Raw genomic sequence first — 14,751 nt, 5'->3', positions numbered from 1 at the left:
TGAACCTGTTAATTTAAATGAACCACTCACACAAACCATTTTAATCAAATGAACCAGACCACCCAACACTAATGCTGAGTTTTACACTACATGATTTTAAGCCCGATTTTCGCTCGGGGACAATTTTGAGGAGATCGCCGACAAAAGCCTGAAATCATAGGCAAATCTGAGCTCGCCCCCATGAACGACGATCACAATGTATGAACTATCAAATGTGCGATTTGAGAGAAGCGCCAACGCATCGCTGATGTCAGAGAGTTGTGCAATATGAACTGTACCACGATCCGACGTCATCCAAAGTCGTGTAGTGTGTAGGAAGGATAACATGAGCGAAAGCAAGGACAGTGAATGAGAGCGTGTTTAAATTCTTTCTCACGTCACACAGCAATAAAGCTTTGTGTTAATTACATTAGTGATTTAATACATTTGACTTAATTACTCACAAACACTGTCAAACCCCCAAATAACCCTATCTCACCTAAACATGGTAATACTCTAAGGAATAAACACATTTTTTACTTAAAAACTCAAATCCACCTTGCACATGAATATTTTCACTTTGTGTATCAGAGAATATTTGGACATTTCAGATGAGATGGGTAAGACTGCTTGTAAAAAGTTAATCTAAATTGAGAGTATTGGAGGACAGTTGTACTCTTAAATTATGCTTAATTATCCTTCCATCTCCTCAGGCTCCCATCTTCTATTTTTGTGAATGCTCTGGTATGAACGTCTCTAATTAACTATTTACTCATTCCAATTATTAAAATATGCACAGCTATTTGATGACAGATGTGTTGGTAATCGATATATGAGATGAAAAAATATTGGTGCTTAGGCTATGACTGGAAGTGCTACTATTGTTTTTTTAGAAATGTTTTATTTCTTAGGATATTTCATCTGTCAGTAGTGCAAGCAAATATCAGGGTCAGAGTAACTTACAATGGAAATAAACTGTACCAATGTAAATATTTTGCTCATATTTTTGTTGAAGCACTTACTTTAATTGTTCCATAAAAATGGTCTATTATTTACGGTGGCCCAGAGTTGCACAGCATATCAAAATGAACAAAGCAAATAAAAGCTGAAAACACAATGGAAATAAACATCTAGGTTACGAATGTTACCTCCGTTCTCTGATGGAGGGAACGAGACGTTGTGTTGGAGAAGCGAAATTAGGGGTCACTCTTGAGCACCGAGTATACCTCTGATCTATGAAAAAAGGCCAATGAGAAGTTGGCAGCTAGTATTTGCATACCCCGCCCCCGGACATACGGGTATAAAGGCGAGGAAATACAGGAGTTCAGTCAGGAGCCGGAAATGGTCCGGCCACTACAGCGGCTCGGCTCAGCGACGTGGCCGGGAAGACACAACGTCTTGTTCCCTCCATCAGGGAACGGAGGTTACATTCGTAACTTAGACGTTCCCCATCTGTCGCTCTCTTCGACGTTGTGTTGGAGAAGCAACTCTAGGGGTCAAATTTAAATCACGCCATGCGCTGAGCCGTGTACATGTTCTGCTGACACAGGAGCGGGCAGGTGTTTTACGTGCCAAGACGATCGGCTGTATCAGACTGCATGTACCCTTCCCCAATGCCCCAAAAAAGTCATCGGAGTCCTTCTGGTTACCCTAGACAGGGGAACAAGGCGACGCTTGCCAACCTGGGAATGGGCCAAGCCTGGCTGGGCCACTTTTCTCTCTATGTTTCTCATATAGAGCACTAGACGGCCGGGGCCCTTACATGCATCGAGGGAAGTGGGTCTTATCCAATTTCCTATTCTTTCAGGGGAAAAAGACCCTGCGGAGACCACAACTACCCGGCGTGGAGGTAAAGTAGTGAATACATCACATGTGTTTTTAGGCGATATGTGGGAGTGGCGCGGTGGTAGATCCAGCCTCAGCGAGGGGGAGTTGCTACAACACGGTGACCGGAGGAAGGAAAACGCGGGTCCGCTTCGTAAGGGGACCATATTGCAGAGAATACACACAGGGGGAGTCCGAGTAGGAGTCCTCACCCTGTGGAGCACCTATTCCAGTACAGGGTAGATTGAGAACACGCAGTGGATTGGGTCGGCAAGTTCCTCCGCTGAACTGTGGACCCATGAGGGCTAGGGAGGAATCAACCAGGGATTCGAGGAGTGGAATCTCCTGGGAAAAAAGACACACAATTTTACCTCAACCGAGGGAAAGGGCGCTACATGCAAGCGATTCACCCGGCCAGCCCATCAGCGTGTTACCGAGTTCTACTGGCTCGGACCTGAGAAAACACAGGATGAAACTGACTCAACCCTGAGATTGTAATATCTCCTAAAGGTGTTGGGTGTCGCCCAACCCGCTGCTCTACAAATGTCTGCCAGGGAGGTACCCCTGGCCAGTGCCCACAAGGACGCAACACTCCTTGTTGAGTGAGCTCGGACCCGCAAGGGTGGGGCACGGCCTGGGTGTGATAGGCCAATGAAATGGCATCTACTACCCAGTGGGAAAGCCTCTGTTTGGAGACAGCGTTTCCTTTCCGCTGTCCCCCAAAGCATACAAAGAGCTGCTCAGAACATCTAAAGCTCTGCGTGCGGTCCAGATAGGTACGCAAAGCACGTACCGGACACAGCAACGAAGGGGCTGGGTCTGCCTCCTCCCGGGGCAGCTCTTGCAGGTTCACTACCTGGTCTCTAAAGGGCGTGGTAGGACCCTCCTGTATGGAAGCGAGCGCGATCAGCAGGACAGTATTAAGAGAGAGGGCCCTGAGTCCAACTGATTCTAGCGGCTTGAAGGGAGGTCTCTAGAGGCCCACGAGGACTACCGAGAGGTCCCAGGAGGGGAACAGGCTTGGCCGGGAGGGATTTAACCTCCGGGCACCTTTTAGGAACCTGATGATTAAGTTGTGCTTACCAAGGGACTTGCCATCTACTGCGTCATGGTGGGCCGCGATAGCAGCGACATACACCTTTAGGGTGGAAGGGGACAGCCTACCCTCCAGCCTCTCTTGCAGGAATAAGAGTACTGACCTATCTGCACACCTCTGTGGGTCTTCGGCCTGGGAAGAACACCAATCTGCGAACAAGCACCACCTCAGGGCGTAGAGCTGCCTGGTGGAAGGGGCACTGGCTTGGTTGATCATGTCTACGACGGTAGGTAGTAGACCAGCTAGATCTTCCACTTTCCATCCAGGGACCAGACGTGGAGTTTCCAACAGTCTGGATGCGGATGCCAGAGCATGCCCTGACCCTGAGAAAGAAGGTCCTTCCTCAGGGGAATTTGCCAGGAAGGGCTGTCGTGAGGAGTACGAGGTCAGAGAACCAGGACCGGGTGGGCCAATAGGAAGCCACTAGTGTGACTTGTTCCTCGTCCTCCCTGACCTTGCACAGCACCTGTGCAAGAAGGCTCACTGGGGGAAATGCGTATTTACGCAGCCCCGCGGGCCAGCTGTGTGCCAGTGCGTCTGCCCCGAGGGGAGCCTCTGTTCGGGCATACCAGAGCGGGCAATGGGAGGTCTCTCAGGAGGCAAACAGATCTACCTGGGCCTTTTCGAATCGTTCCCAAATCAGCTGGTCCGACTGGGGGGTGAAGCCTCCATTCTCCACTGGGCAAGCGTTGTCATGACAGCACGTCTGCTATCACATTGAGTTTGCCGGGGATGTGAGTGGCACGCAGCGACCTGAGACGATGGGCGAGTCGTGACATGTGGCAGGAGCATACACCTTGCCGATTTATGTACGCTACCGTAGTGGTGCTGTCTGACCTGACTACGACATGTTTGTCTGTAATTAATGGGTGAAACTTCCGCAGGGCAAAGAAAACAGTCATCAACTCTAGGCAATTGATATGCCAGTGCAGCAGGGCCCCTCTCCAAAGGCACAAAGCTGCGTGCCCCTTGCACACGGTGCCCCAACCCAATCCGGAGGCATTGGTAGTGACCAGGACGCATCGGGACACCTGCCCGTAGAAAGCAGAGGTCTGACCAGGGTTTGAGTGTCTGGCAGCAGGCGGGGGTGATTGTCAAACGGTGCGTGGCGCGGCCCCATGCTCATCTCGGGACTCAAGTCTGAAGCCAGTGCTGAAGCGGTCTCATATGCATCAACCCCAGCGGCGTGGCTGCGGCGGAGGATGCTATATGCCCTAGGAGCCTCTGGAAGAGATTTAGAGGGACCGTTGTGCCCGGCTTGAATTTGGTGAGGCATTTCAGCACCGACTGCGCCTGCTCTTTGGTGAGACGTGCGGACATTGAGACTGAGTCTAACTCTATGCCGAGAAAGGAGATGCTTTGAACCGGGGTGAGCTTGCTCTTTTCGGTTGACCTGAAGCCCCAAGCAGCTGAGGTGCTTGAGCACCTGGTCCCTGTTTGCGTATAGTAACTCTCAGGAGTGGACAAGTATGAGCCAGTCGTCGAGACATGCCAAAGGGGAGGACTTTGTACTGGAATGCCTGGCCATCGAATATGAACCATAGGAAGGGTCGGTGTCGCGCCATAATTGAGACGTGGAAGTACGCGTCCTTCAGGTCTACCGCTGCGAACCCATCTAGATGCCGGACGCATGTTAAGATACACTTTTGCGTGAGCATTTTGAACGGGAGTTTGAGCAGAGCCCGGTTAAAAACTCGCAAGTCCAAGATTGGTTGTAAGCTGCCGCCTTTCTTGGGTACAAGGATTTGGCATGTTCACCGTGTACTGCGGTAAAGCGGATGCCCGCGAAGGGGGACGGGGCAAACTGAATTGCGTAACCGAGTCGGATGGCCAGCGTGATGGTTGGGAAGTGAGAGCCACGAATCCAATCTCTGTGCTAGGGGCACCAAGGGGATGAGTATTTTTGATGTACCCGGAAGGGCTTCGCAGCGTGGCGGAGCAGGTAGTATGCTGTCGGGAGGTGAGGATGCGTCCCGAGGCTCTGGTGCTGAGAAAAGACTCTAAGCACTTACCTTGCTCCGCACACCCGGCAGGGGGCGGGTTAGTGACTGAGGAGGAGGTCCTGTAGTGGTGTCCTCTGGACTCATCAGAACCGGCCGGCCGGGGGACAGTCATGGGGCTGAAGGCGGATCTGGGACCACGTCCAGCATGCTGGGACTGTTGAGATCTGGTGGCAGAGTGCCGTGAGAATGGCATTTGCAAGCCAGATGACCCAGAGACAAAGGAAATAGCTCTTTTATTGAGAATTTGGGTACCGCTGCCCTGGTTAAGGGGAGCGGAAAATGAAATGAATTCAAAAGAAGATTCTCCTCCAGGCCCTCCACCGGGGGACGGAGTGGTCTTACCATCTCCGGAGCTAACGTCTTGGGCTCTGAGTCATCCGTCTCAGGGAGCGCCTGGGAGCCTTCCGGGTCCTCGAGGAGGTCCGTGAGACGGGGGTGTCTGCTTCCTGCAGAGCGCTCAACGTGTGGGCTGAGAGCTGGGCCCAGGTTGAGGCGGAGCAGCTTGTTGTTTCTTCGCAGGGGGACGCCCTCGGCGAGCAGACAGGTCATGGCCCGTGGCGGCAGGCTTGCGGCGGGGCAGGATGTGAAAGATCGCCTCCGTCTGTTTCTTCACCGCGGAGAACTGCTGGGTAAAGTCCTCGACGGTGTCGCCGAAGAGGCCAAACTGTGAGACTGGGGCGTCGAGAAAACGAACCTTGTCGGTCTCACGCATCTGGACCAAGTTCAGCCACAGATGTCGTTCCTGGACCACGAGGGTGGCCATCGCCTGCCCGAGTGACTGCACTGTGACCTTCGTTGCTCTATGGGCGAGGTCAGTCGCTGAGCGCAAGTTCCTGCAGCACGTCGGGATCAGGGCTACCCACGTGAAATTCTTTATGCGCCTTGGCCTGGTGGACTTGCAGGAGGGCCATGGTGTGCAGGGCGGAAGCGGCATATCCGGTGGCACTGTAGGCCTTCACTGTCAGCGAGGATGTTGTCCTACAGGCCTTGGAAGGGAGTACAGGGTGACCCCGCCAGGTGGTAGGGTTTCCGGGGCATAAGTGGAACGCAACAGCCCTATCCACCGGGGGAATCGCCGTGTATCCGTGGGCCGCTCCGCCGTCGAGGGTAGCGGTTAGCGGCACCTGGACCCCAGGAACCAGTCATCCAGCCGGAGGGCGGAGGGTTCCAGTCCAAGCCCACGCTGGCGGTGGCCCGGGAAATCATGTCGGACATCTGAGCGTCAGCCTTAGCTTGGGTGTGCTGGCCCGAAGGCAGCAGCCCAAGGGAGTCATCCGCGTCAGACGCTGCGCTCTCCGATGCAGCGACAAGCTCATCTGCTTTGAGCTCCAGAGGCTAGGCAGGCTGGTTGTGAGGCAAGCCGCTGTTGCCTCAAGCACGGACGGGAGTCAACGAGTGTGGTCCGAGGGGGGGTACCCGAAGGAGCCGCACCCGCTGCCATCCCCAGATCGCTTCCAGCGCCACTTGCACCATCCTCAATCCCGTGGGAAGAAGGAGCAATGCGGGGGCGGCTGGAGTGGCTTGCTTTCAGTTGAAAGCGAGCCGCGACCGCAACGTTGCCATGGTCATGCCCTCGCAGTGAGAGCATGAACCATCCACAAACGCAGCCTCGGTGTGATCGCTACCCAGACACACGAGACAACGCCTGTGGCCGTCTGAAGCGGAGAGCACTCTAACACATCCAGGAACTACACAGGGGTGGAAGGGCATCTTTATAAAGACGCATCCTAAAAAGGACATTCAATGCCGCTGTGTATTGCTCTTTTAGAGAAAATCACTCTTTTAGAGGAAATCACTCTTTTAAATAACTCTTAGAGTTTGGGTTTCTGCACTGTCGAAGCGCCCAGGGGCAATTGCACTGCCGTGCACAGAAGGAGAAATTGCCGCTGTAATGCGCCGTCGATCCAACAGCATGCAGAGCGTCAGAGGAATACTGGAACTGGTGTTATCTCACGTGAACAGCATGCACAACCATCGGCTCCGAAGAAATTTTCTGAATGAACTCTAGTATTTCCTCGCCTTTATACCCATATGTCCGGGGGCGGGGTATGCAAATACTAGCTGCCAACTTCTCATTGGCCTTTTTTCATAGATCAGAGGTATATTCGGTGCTCAAGAGAGACCCCTAGTGCCGCTTCTCCGACACAACGTTGAAGAGAGTGACATACGGGGAACCACAGCTTATAGCAGATAGCAGAGAGGCTTCACTTTTTTGTCTCTCACAAACATAAATATTAAAATTGCATTTGCATTGCAGCCAGGGTCAGAAGTGAACTTCCATTAAGAGGCAATGTTTGAAATAATAATTTAATCACAGCACCGAACTGATGCGGAGCAATAGAATCGGAGGGCCTGTGTGGGTCAATCGTTTAAGGTTACAGCACTGACTCTGCACCATCTGCACGATGGCGAGAAACAAACATTTTTTTGCAAAAATTTTATTGAAGATTATGATGTATATATTTTTTACTATTTCAGATGCTATTTATAAAAAACATGTTGTTTTTTGCCCCATATTTAGATTTTCGGGGATATATTTGCCATTTATTTTTCGACCCTGATTGCAACGGGCTCCCTCAAACCTGGGCCCGGGTGCAATCGCACCCATTGCACCCCCGTTATGCCGGCCTTGGCCATATTTAATTTTTTGACATCAATGAAAACAAGGCTGTGGGGGATTGATGCATTTTGAGACAGGGATGTTTTTAAACTCAAAAATGCACAGCTGCAGCTATGAATGACATTCAGTATTAACTGAAACTGTTCTTAGAATAGATTCGACTCAAGGCCCTCTGTTCATCCATCTATCTTCTTCCACCTACAATGACCTCTCCCCAACACTCCAACATCCCAATGCTACTCTGGATCATCATCTGACCAGGTGAAGAATGATCTCAGGAGACACCATGAATGGACACCAATGGCCACTAATGATGTCCAATCCAAAGTACTGAAGCTCTGACTGAGTATTGCAGTGATTAAAGATCTGGGCTTATAACCAAAAGACTACAAGTTCAAACCCTATGAGGGGCAATCCCCTGTCATCGCTGTGCCCTTGGGCGAGGTGCTTGACTTGCTCCAGGGGGACTGATCCTCTTAGTCACTTTGGATGGTAGTGTCAGTTAAAAGACGAGGCAGTTGCCAAGTCTGTGTAAGCGAGTTCAGTGCAGGTGCATTTTCACTGAATTCACACCACACAGGCCATACTACTCAGGGATTCCCTAGGGCCATTGTAGCTGGACTTTTCCATCAGTGTCCTCAATTATTGACTATCTGACCTGGAGGCAGAGAACGTAATGCTACAAGTGTCCGAGAAGGTTGTGAGTAGCACAGAGGTTCCAAAAAGACTCTACTTGCTCCATTATTCTATGCTGTTCTTATAATTCAATTGCATGTTGGCTGTAGGCTAATAGTATATTTGAAAATGTGTATGCCTATAACAAGTAGGCCTAAATGTGAATAAAATGTCAATTTCAAGCAATCTTTCTTTTGTTCTCCTGCATGATATATTATAATTTTCTCTTGTGGTCAAAAGTGATGCAGAGGATCTAACACACTGGTTTCATGCTCTTGGCAGTTTTTGTGAAAATGATTCATCACCAAAAACAAATGTTATCCTCACTACAAGTGAACCCATATTTTACATAAGCCTCTTTTTCACCATCAGGCCATAGTTCTGAGCAATGTGAGTAACGGTTCCAGTAGCATTTCCACTTGAGCACGGTTCGGTAAGGTACAATTACAAAAAAACGTTCCATGCGTGTGGTGACCCATGATTGGTTACTTGCTCATTCAGTCCATTCCAATGCTGATTTCGCAGTACCACCATGGAAGAAGATGTGTCACCTTGTCAACGAGACTGAATTGGTAGTAGTAGTCGACCAATATGGGTTTTTTAATGGCTGATGCCAATATCTAGATAGCAGGGTGGCCAATAGGCTGATATAATGCTGATATATCACACCATTCAATATTATAGCTAGTAAATGACGTCTGTTTATACAAGATATTTACAGACGTATATGATAGACGTTTTATTGATTATTTTCCTTCTTATCATTAGACAAGATGGTTAACAGTTACAGGGAACTGGGAGGTGAGAGAGAGGGAGAATGAAACGCATGGCTCCGATATGGGGAACCATTTAAATGAGACTGTGTTGCATTATAATTACTATTTATGCACGATGGCATGAAACAACAAAATTAACTGTGATTTGTCCTTTACATACTGTATCTCAGATGGCTCATTCACATCCAAGCAGGCGATGCTCTGCTCTGTCGTTGGTTGAGAAATTAATTGGCCTATGACAAATGGCATCCAAATATTGGCCGATTTATTGGCCTCTGCGTTATATCGGTCAACTATTTATTGGCACGAACAGCATGGTTCAACAACATTAACTTAGGCCCAGTGGTGGGAAAAGTCTGGGTTGAAGATTTGTTCAAGAATTTAAGGATGAAATGATGTCATGCAACCTGTCAATGTTGGCATCTGATTATTTTAGATAGCTTCTCCAAAGTGAATTTGCAAAACACATTAGTATTTGCATGCCTTTCAACATCAACAACAAAAGTTATGAGAAGAAACCTTAATGTTTTTAGCTCCCTACCCAAAGTAGAGGATCTAATTCATCTCGTATACTATAAGAATTGTAGAGTATCTGCACAGGGTTTCCGCGGGGCATTAAAAAGCATTAAAAGTCATTCAATGGATTTTGCGAAAATTAAGGCCTTAAATAGCATTAAATGTTATTCCTACAGTCATTACAAATTTTAGATCGTTTTGAAAAAATAATATTACCAATTTATTTTGAATATAGCCTTCACAATTAATAACTTTGATTTGCTGTCGCAAAATATGTAGGCTACAGTGGTGTGATAAACATGCGGATCCAGTTTGGTAAGCCTCCGGCCGGTGTAAAATTGTCGTAGTGGCGGGCTGGGACCTGGAGGAGTTAGAACAGAGAATGTAAATTTAGTAAAGTTGCAAAGAAACGGGACAGTGCAAATTCCAGCAAAAGTGGCTCGAAGATTAAGAATTTAGGACATGTTTGCTTACATGGTTGGTTGTCAACATGGAGCCGTTAAATCTCATATGCAGTCCGATTGCCACAAATCGGCTGTAAACGGCAGAGAGCAATTAACTATCTCATGTTACTTCGCGTTCTAATGTTTAGAGTAACAGAAGTGCTCTGAGTTCGGTTCCGTTAACTTACATGCGCTAAACGCTTTATTTACACTAAACTGGCGCGTCCTGCGTGAAGCGGTTTTTATTATTATCTGCAGTAGCAGCATCTCAGTCTCCGCAAGGCACATGTATCATAATAATAACATGGAATACAAGATGGGGTATAATTCAAACATCTTTATTAAATGATTGTTGAGCAAACAGCATTAACAGAAACACCTGTAGGGTCTAGAAACATGCGCTCTTCATTCTCCTGAAAGTGGAACTAATATTTCCAACATCCAACAAAATGAAAAGGAAGGAACATACATATCATAAATCTATATAAAATATTTAGTTACTATAATATAATGCATTGCTAAATTTAGTATAATAAAATAATTACTAAAAATAATTACATTAAATAGTGACAAACTATCCAACATTTTCACTTTAAATTTAATTACACCAATGGGTTATCAGTTCAAATTCAGTTTGACATTAAGCCTCATTCTTTAGGACTATCTTATATACAGTAGGCCTAAAGAATAGTTTGCATAAGCCTACTAGTTTTTAAGCCCTAGAATAAAGAATACAATTTATATTTTAAAATGATATGTTTTGTAGACTGAATTATTTAATCAACCAACATAATTTTTGACAGCAAAAACCAGGCAAAACTATGGTTTTACCAACATGGAAATGTAGTTAACAGTGACATTGAGTAGAAAGCTTACATATAACCAGTTTTGACAGCTGCTGATAAAAACTTAAATGATCAGCATCGATTGATGAGATGAAAAGAAAACTGGAGATCGGTATCGGATGTTAAATTCCTGATTGGAGCATCCCTAATATTCAAGTTGACGGTGTTTAAAAAAAATGAATGTTGATGATTAGGAGGCTGAGATCCTGTCACAAAATGGACAAAAACAGGTACACAGAGGATGGTAACATTTGGATATGAAGAAGAATTTGTTTCACTGTTTATATATTTATTTGTTTGTGGTTGAACTGAAAAAATGTCTCAGTTTGGTTCTTTTTAAGAGGGCTCAAGTGCGAAAATCCCAGTAGACTTTTTGCAGTTGAACGTGTGGAAAACATTACCATCATAATTGCAGTTCAAATCGCAATTGCATTATTTTTCAAAATAATCGCAATATGACTTTTTGTCCAAATCGTGCAGCCCTAGTATATGTGTGTGTATATATGTGTATATATGTATATATATATATACACACACACACACATATATACGTGGTTAGTCATAGGTCATGTATGGCCTTAAAAATGTTAAAAAAGGCATTAAAAAGCATTAGATTAAATTGCATGATACCTGCAGAAACCCTGTCTACAACTAGAGGTTTTAAGTTATAAAAAATTATTAGTTCATATGATCCAACATTCAAGATCTTTTTCATTTTTATGGATCAGCCCTGCTTTACCAACAACAAACAAAACACGCTTTTCACTTATTTTGAACTCAATGTCCTCGATCCCTTCTGGACAGTATGACAAATGATATGACTTGTCATGAAGCCAGTAATTTATAGATAAATCCTTATATTAGTGAACATCTCCAGGCTCTGATTAGACAGTGGGTGTTTGGTTGCTTGATGGATGGAGCCAGAGTCCTGTTGTCATCTTAATCGTGGTTCCCACGGTGATGGATATTGTCATCTTAATCAGAGTTGGCTGGGTGATTGATGAGATGGGCTGTGACAATGGGGTCAGTGAGCCGCCTGTCCAAGGAGTGGAGGAGGTGGGGATATCCGAGGGTAGAACATGGAATGGCCATTTCACATGACAGCACATCCCAGCCATGTCCATTCGAGCAAGCCTGCTAGCTGTTCCAATTCTTTGCTATTCTGCTGCATCTCTCTTTTTCTCTCTTTTTCTTTCTGTCTTTCCATGTCCCTATTCTCTTTTCTACCTCCTTATGCCTGCAGGCATATAATGGGCTTTTTGAATTGTGTAATTCTTTTTCGGCTCTTCAGAGTCTGTGGAAAGTGCATTTGAAAACAGCGTTATTAGCAAAAAGCTTTTCAGAAAGAATTGTACAAATTAGCACTCTGAAAGAATAGCTAAAAATGTGCCTTTTCTTCTGTTTTTCATAGAAATGGAGAGCTCAAAAAATCAGATGGATACGGACAGGAAGGCCATAGATGAGCTGGTGCGGGAGAGAGATATTCTGAACAAGGTGTGTGTGTGGGCATGTTTTTCTGCAAGATGTGCTTATATGAGTGTTAAAACCTGATGGAACCAATTTGTAGAGATGTACCCATAGGGAAAACTGTTTCATACAGCACTGGGAACAAACTGTATATTTTCATTTACAAATGCCACAAATGCGTGTAAGATTAATGCAAAGAATGATCTAAGCAAGAGAATTTCTCAGCCTCTGAGGTTGATTGCTTAATCTCATAAAACCATGCCATCAAATAGATACTATGCAGATTTAATTCTGCTTCTTTTCATCCCCTGTTTGGATCTTGTAATGTCATTGTAAAGCAGTTCAATGTAAAGGAGGAGGCAAGAACCGGCCTGGCGATATAAACAATATTTGAATAATGAACTTAAACAAAAGACAAACACACACACATAACAGACCAAAAGACAAACACACACACATTAATATTTTAATGAATCACGACCCTACCCCGCCCTCCACCCTGTCACATTCCTCCCTCATTTTCTCATGCAGGGGAGCCCCCGGCATGACGTACATCCTCCCCCCTCTTTCCCTGGGGGAGGGCGTGCTCTAAGCCCCGTCTGCCGGCAGGTCATCCCCGTCTACCTGGATGAGGGAGGGGACAAGGGGAGGGAAACAGAAATATAAAAAATGTGTGTGTTGGGGGGGGGGGTGTAGGTGTAGTGGTGTAGTATCCCCCAAAAAAACATTGTAAAATTTAAACGAGAGGGAATAGGCCAACGCGGATCGGCAGTGAGAGAGAGAGCAGAGAAAGATTGAAAAAAAAAACCACTTACTCGCCACTAACTCGCTTGTTCCTCGGCCACTCCTCGACCCTCTAATGGACAACAGCCGCGCCTCTCCGGGCGGATCGGAGGCAGTCCTTCAGCCCCTGGCAGACAGAACACCCCGCCGCGTTCTCAGGGGAACAGAAGGGGTCTCTCCTGCCCCTGGCAGCAGTTCTCCTGCTCCAGGCGGTCGGCAGTGAGCCCCTCTCTGCTCGCGGTTGGCGGTCTCAGAACCTGCCGCGTTTCAGTGGCCGGTAGGGGACTCCTCCGCCCCTTGCAGTAGCCCTGACCACTCCATGCAGTCAGTTAGGAGCACCTTCTTCCCTCGCGGTCGGCGGCCGTTCCTCCGCTTCCAGGCGGCCGGGCTCCTCCGTCCCCCTGCAGACGGACGCGGCTGCTCCGTTGGGGTGGATGGTAGTGGTGAGAACTCTTCTATGGCGTATCCCTCCTCCTTCCTGGGTTTGGCACCAGTGTAAAGCAGTTCAATGGAAAGGAGGAGGCGAGAACTGGCCTGGCGATATAAACAATATTTTAATGATTAACTTAACCAAAAGACAAACACACAGACGTGACGGACATGTCCGTAAACGATCTCTCTCTCTCGGCGCACCACCATCCGCAATCGGCCTTTATCCCTCTCGGAGGCTTAACTAGCCTGATAAGGGACCAGGTGTGTATAATCACGACCCGGCCCCGCCCTCCACCCTGTCACAGTCATTAACCAACAGTACCAGTCAAAAGTATGAACACACCTGATTGAATGTATGTGTCTTATGACCTGACTGAATGTAAGTTTCTTATGACCTTAAAGATCTTTTGATCTAAAAGCAAACGCATTAATGCTTAGAATTAGTTTTGTAGGATAATATACACTCACTGAGCACTTTAGGAAGACTATGGTCCTAATAAAGTGCCTGACGTGTTCTTCTGCTGTTGTAGCCCATCCGCCTCAAGGTTCGACGTGTTGTGTATTCTGAGATGCTATTCTGCTCACTTCAATTGGTTATCAATTGAGTGGTTATCTGAGTTACCATAGTCTTTCTGTCAGCTCGAACCTGTCTGGCTGTTCTCCGTGGACCTCTCTCATCAACAAGGTGTTTCCATCTGCAGAACTGCTGCTCGCTGGATGTTTTTGGCACAATTCTGAGTGAACTCTACAGACTGTTGTGTGTGAAAATCCCAGGAAATCAGCAGTTACAAAAATACTCAAACCAGCCTGTCTGTTGCCAACAATCACGCCACAGTCTAAATCACTGAGATCACATTTTCCACATTCTGATGGTTGATGTGAACATTATCTTAAGCTCCTGTCCAGTATCTGCATGATTTTATGCATTGCACTGGTACCGCACGATTGGCTGGTTAGATAATCGCATGAATAAGTATGAGTACAGTTTTTCCAAATAAAGTTCTCAGTGAGTATAAGTCTATATGCTTATATGGGTGTTTCTTCAACTTTGGTGTCTTTTAGCACTGTGGACTTCTAGAATGTAAAATTACGTTCACACTCTCGCCATTTTTTTCTTTATTTGTCTTCTGATAACATCCAAAAGTACATGCTGCATCGGAGATTAATGCCATTTTTGCATTGTCAAAATAGAATTCTGTGGTGGAAATGACATTTTTAAAATAAAAAAAATAAATAAAATGGCCCTCTACTTTGTCTTCCTGATGCTTATTTCATAGCTAACTGTGTATGTA

General features: G+C 46.6%; 1 protein-coding gene across 1 annotated transcript in view; it reads left to right on the top strand.

The window, feature by feature from the left end:
- The window catches only part of cfap58 (cilia and flagella associated protein 58), a 155,902-nt gene that overhangs the window by 16,784 nt on the left and 124,367 nt on the right, over positions 1-14,751 (top strand). The window contains exon 8 of the mRNA XM_052127420.1: positions 12,189-12,271. Within this exon, the coding sequence (XP_051983380.1) occupies positions 12,189-12,271 (83 nt within the window). The remainder of the gene's footprint in view (positions 1-12,188; positions 12,272-14,751) is intronic.

The sequence above is a fragment of the Xyrauchen texanus genome, chromosome 5 (assembly GCF_025860055.1).
Source record: "Xyrauchen texanus isolate HMW12.3.18 chromosome 5, RBS_HiC_50CHRs, whole genome shotgun sequence".
NCBI classification, from domain to species: domain Eukaryota; kingdom Metazoa; phylum Chordata; class Actinopteri; order Cypriniformes; family Catostomidae; genus Xyrauchen; species Xyrauchen texanus.
The sequence above is the reverse complement of the archived record's forward strand: the minus strand, read 5'-3'. Positions and strand labels throughout refer to the sequence as shown.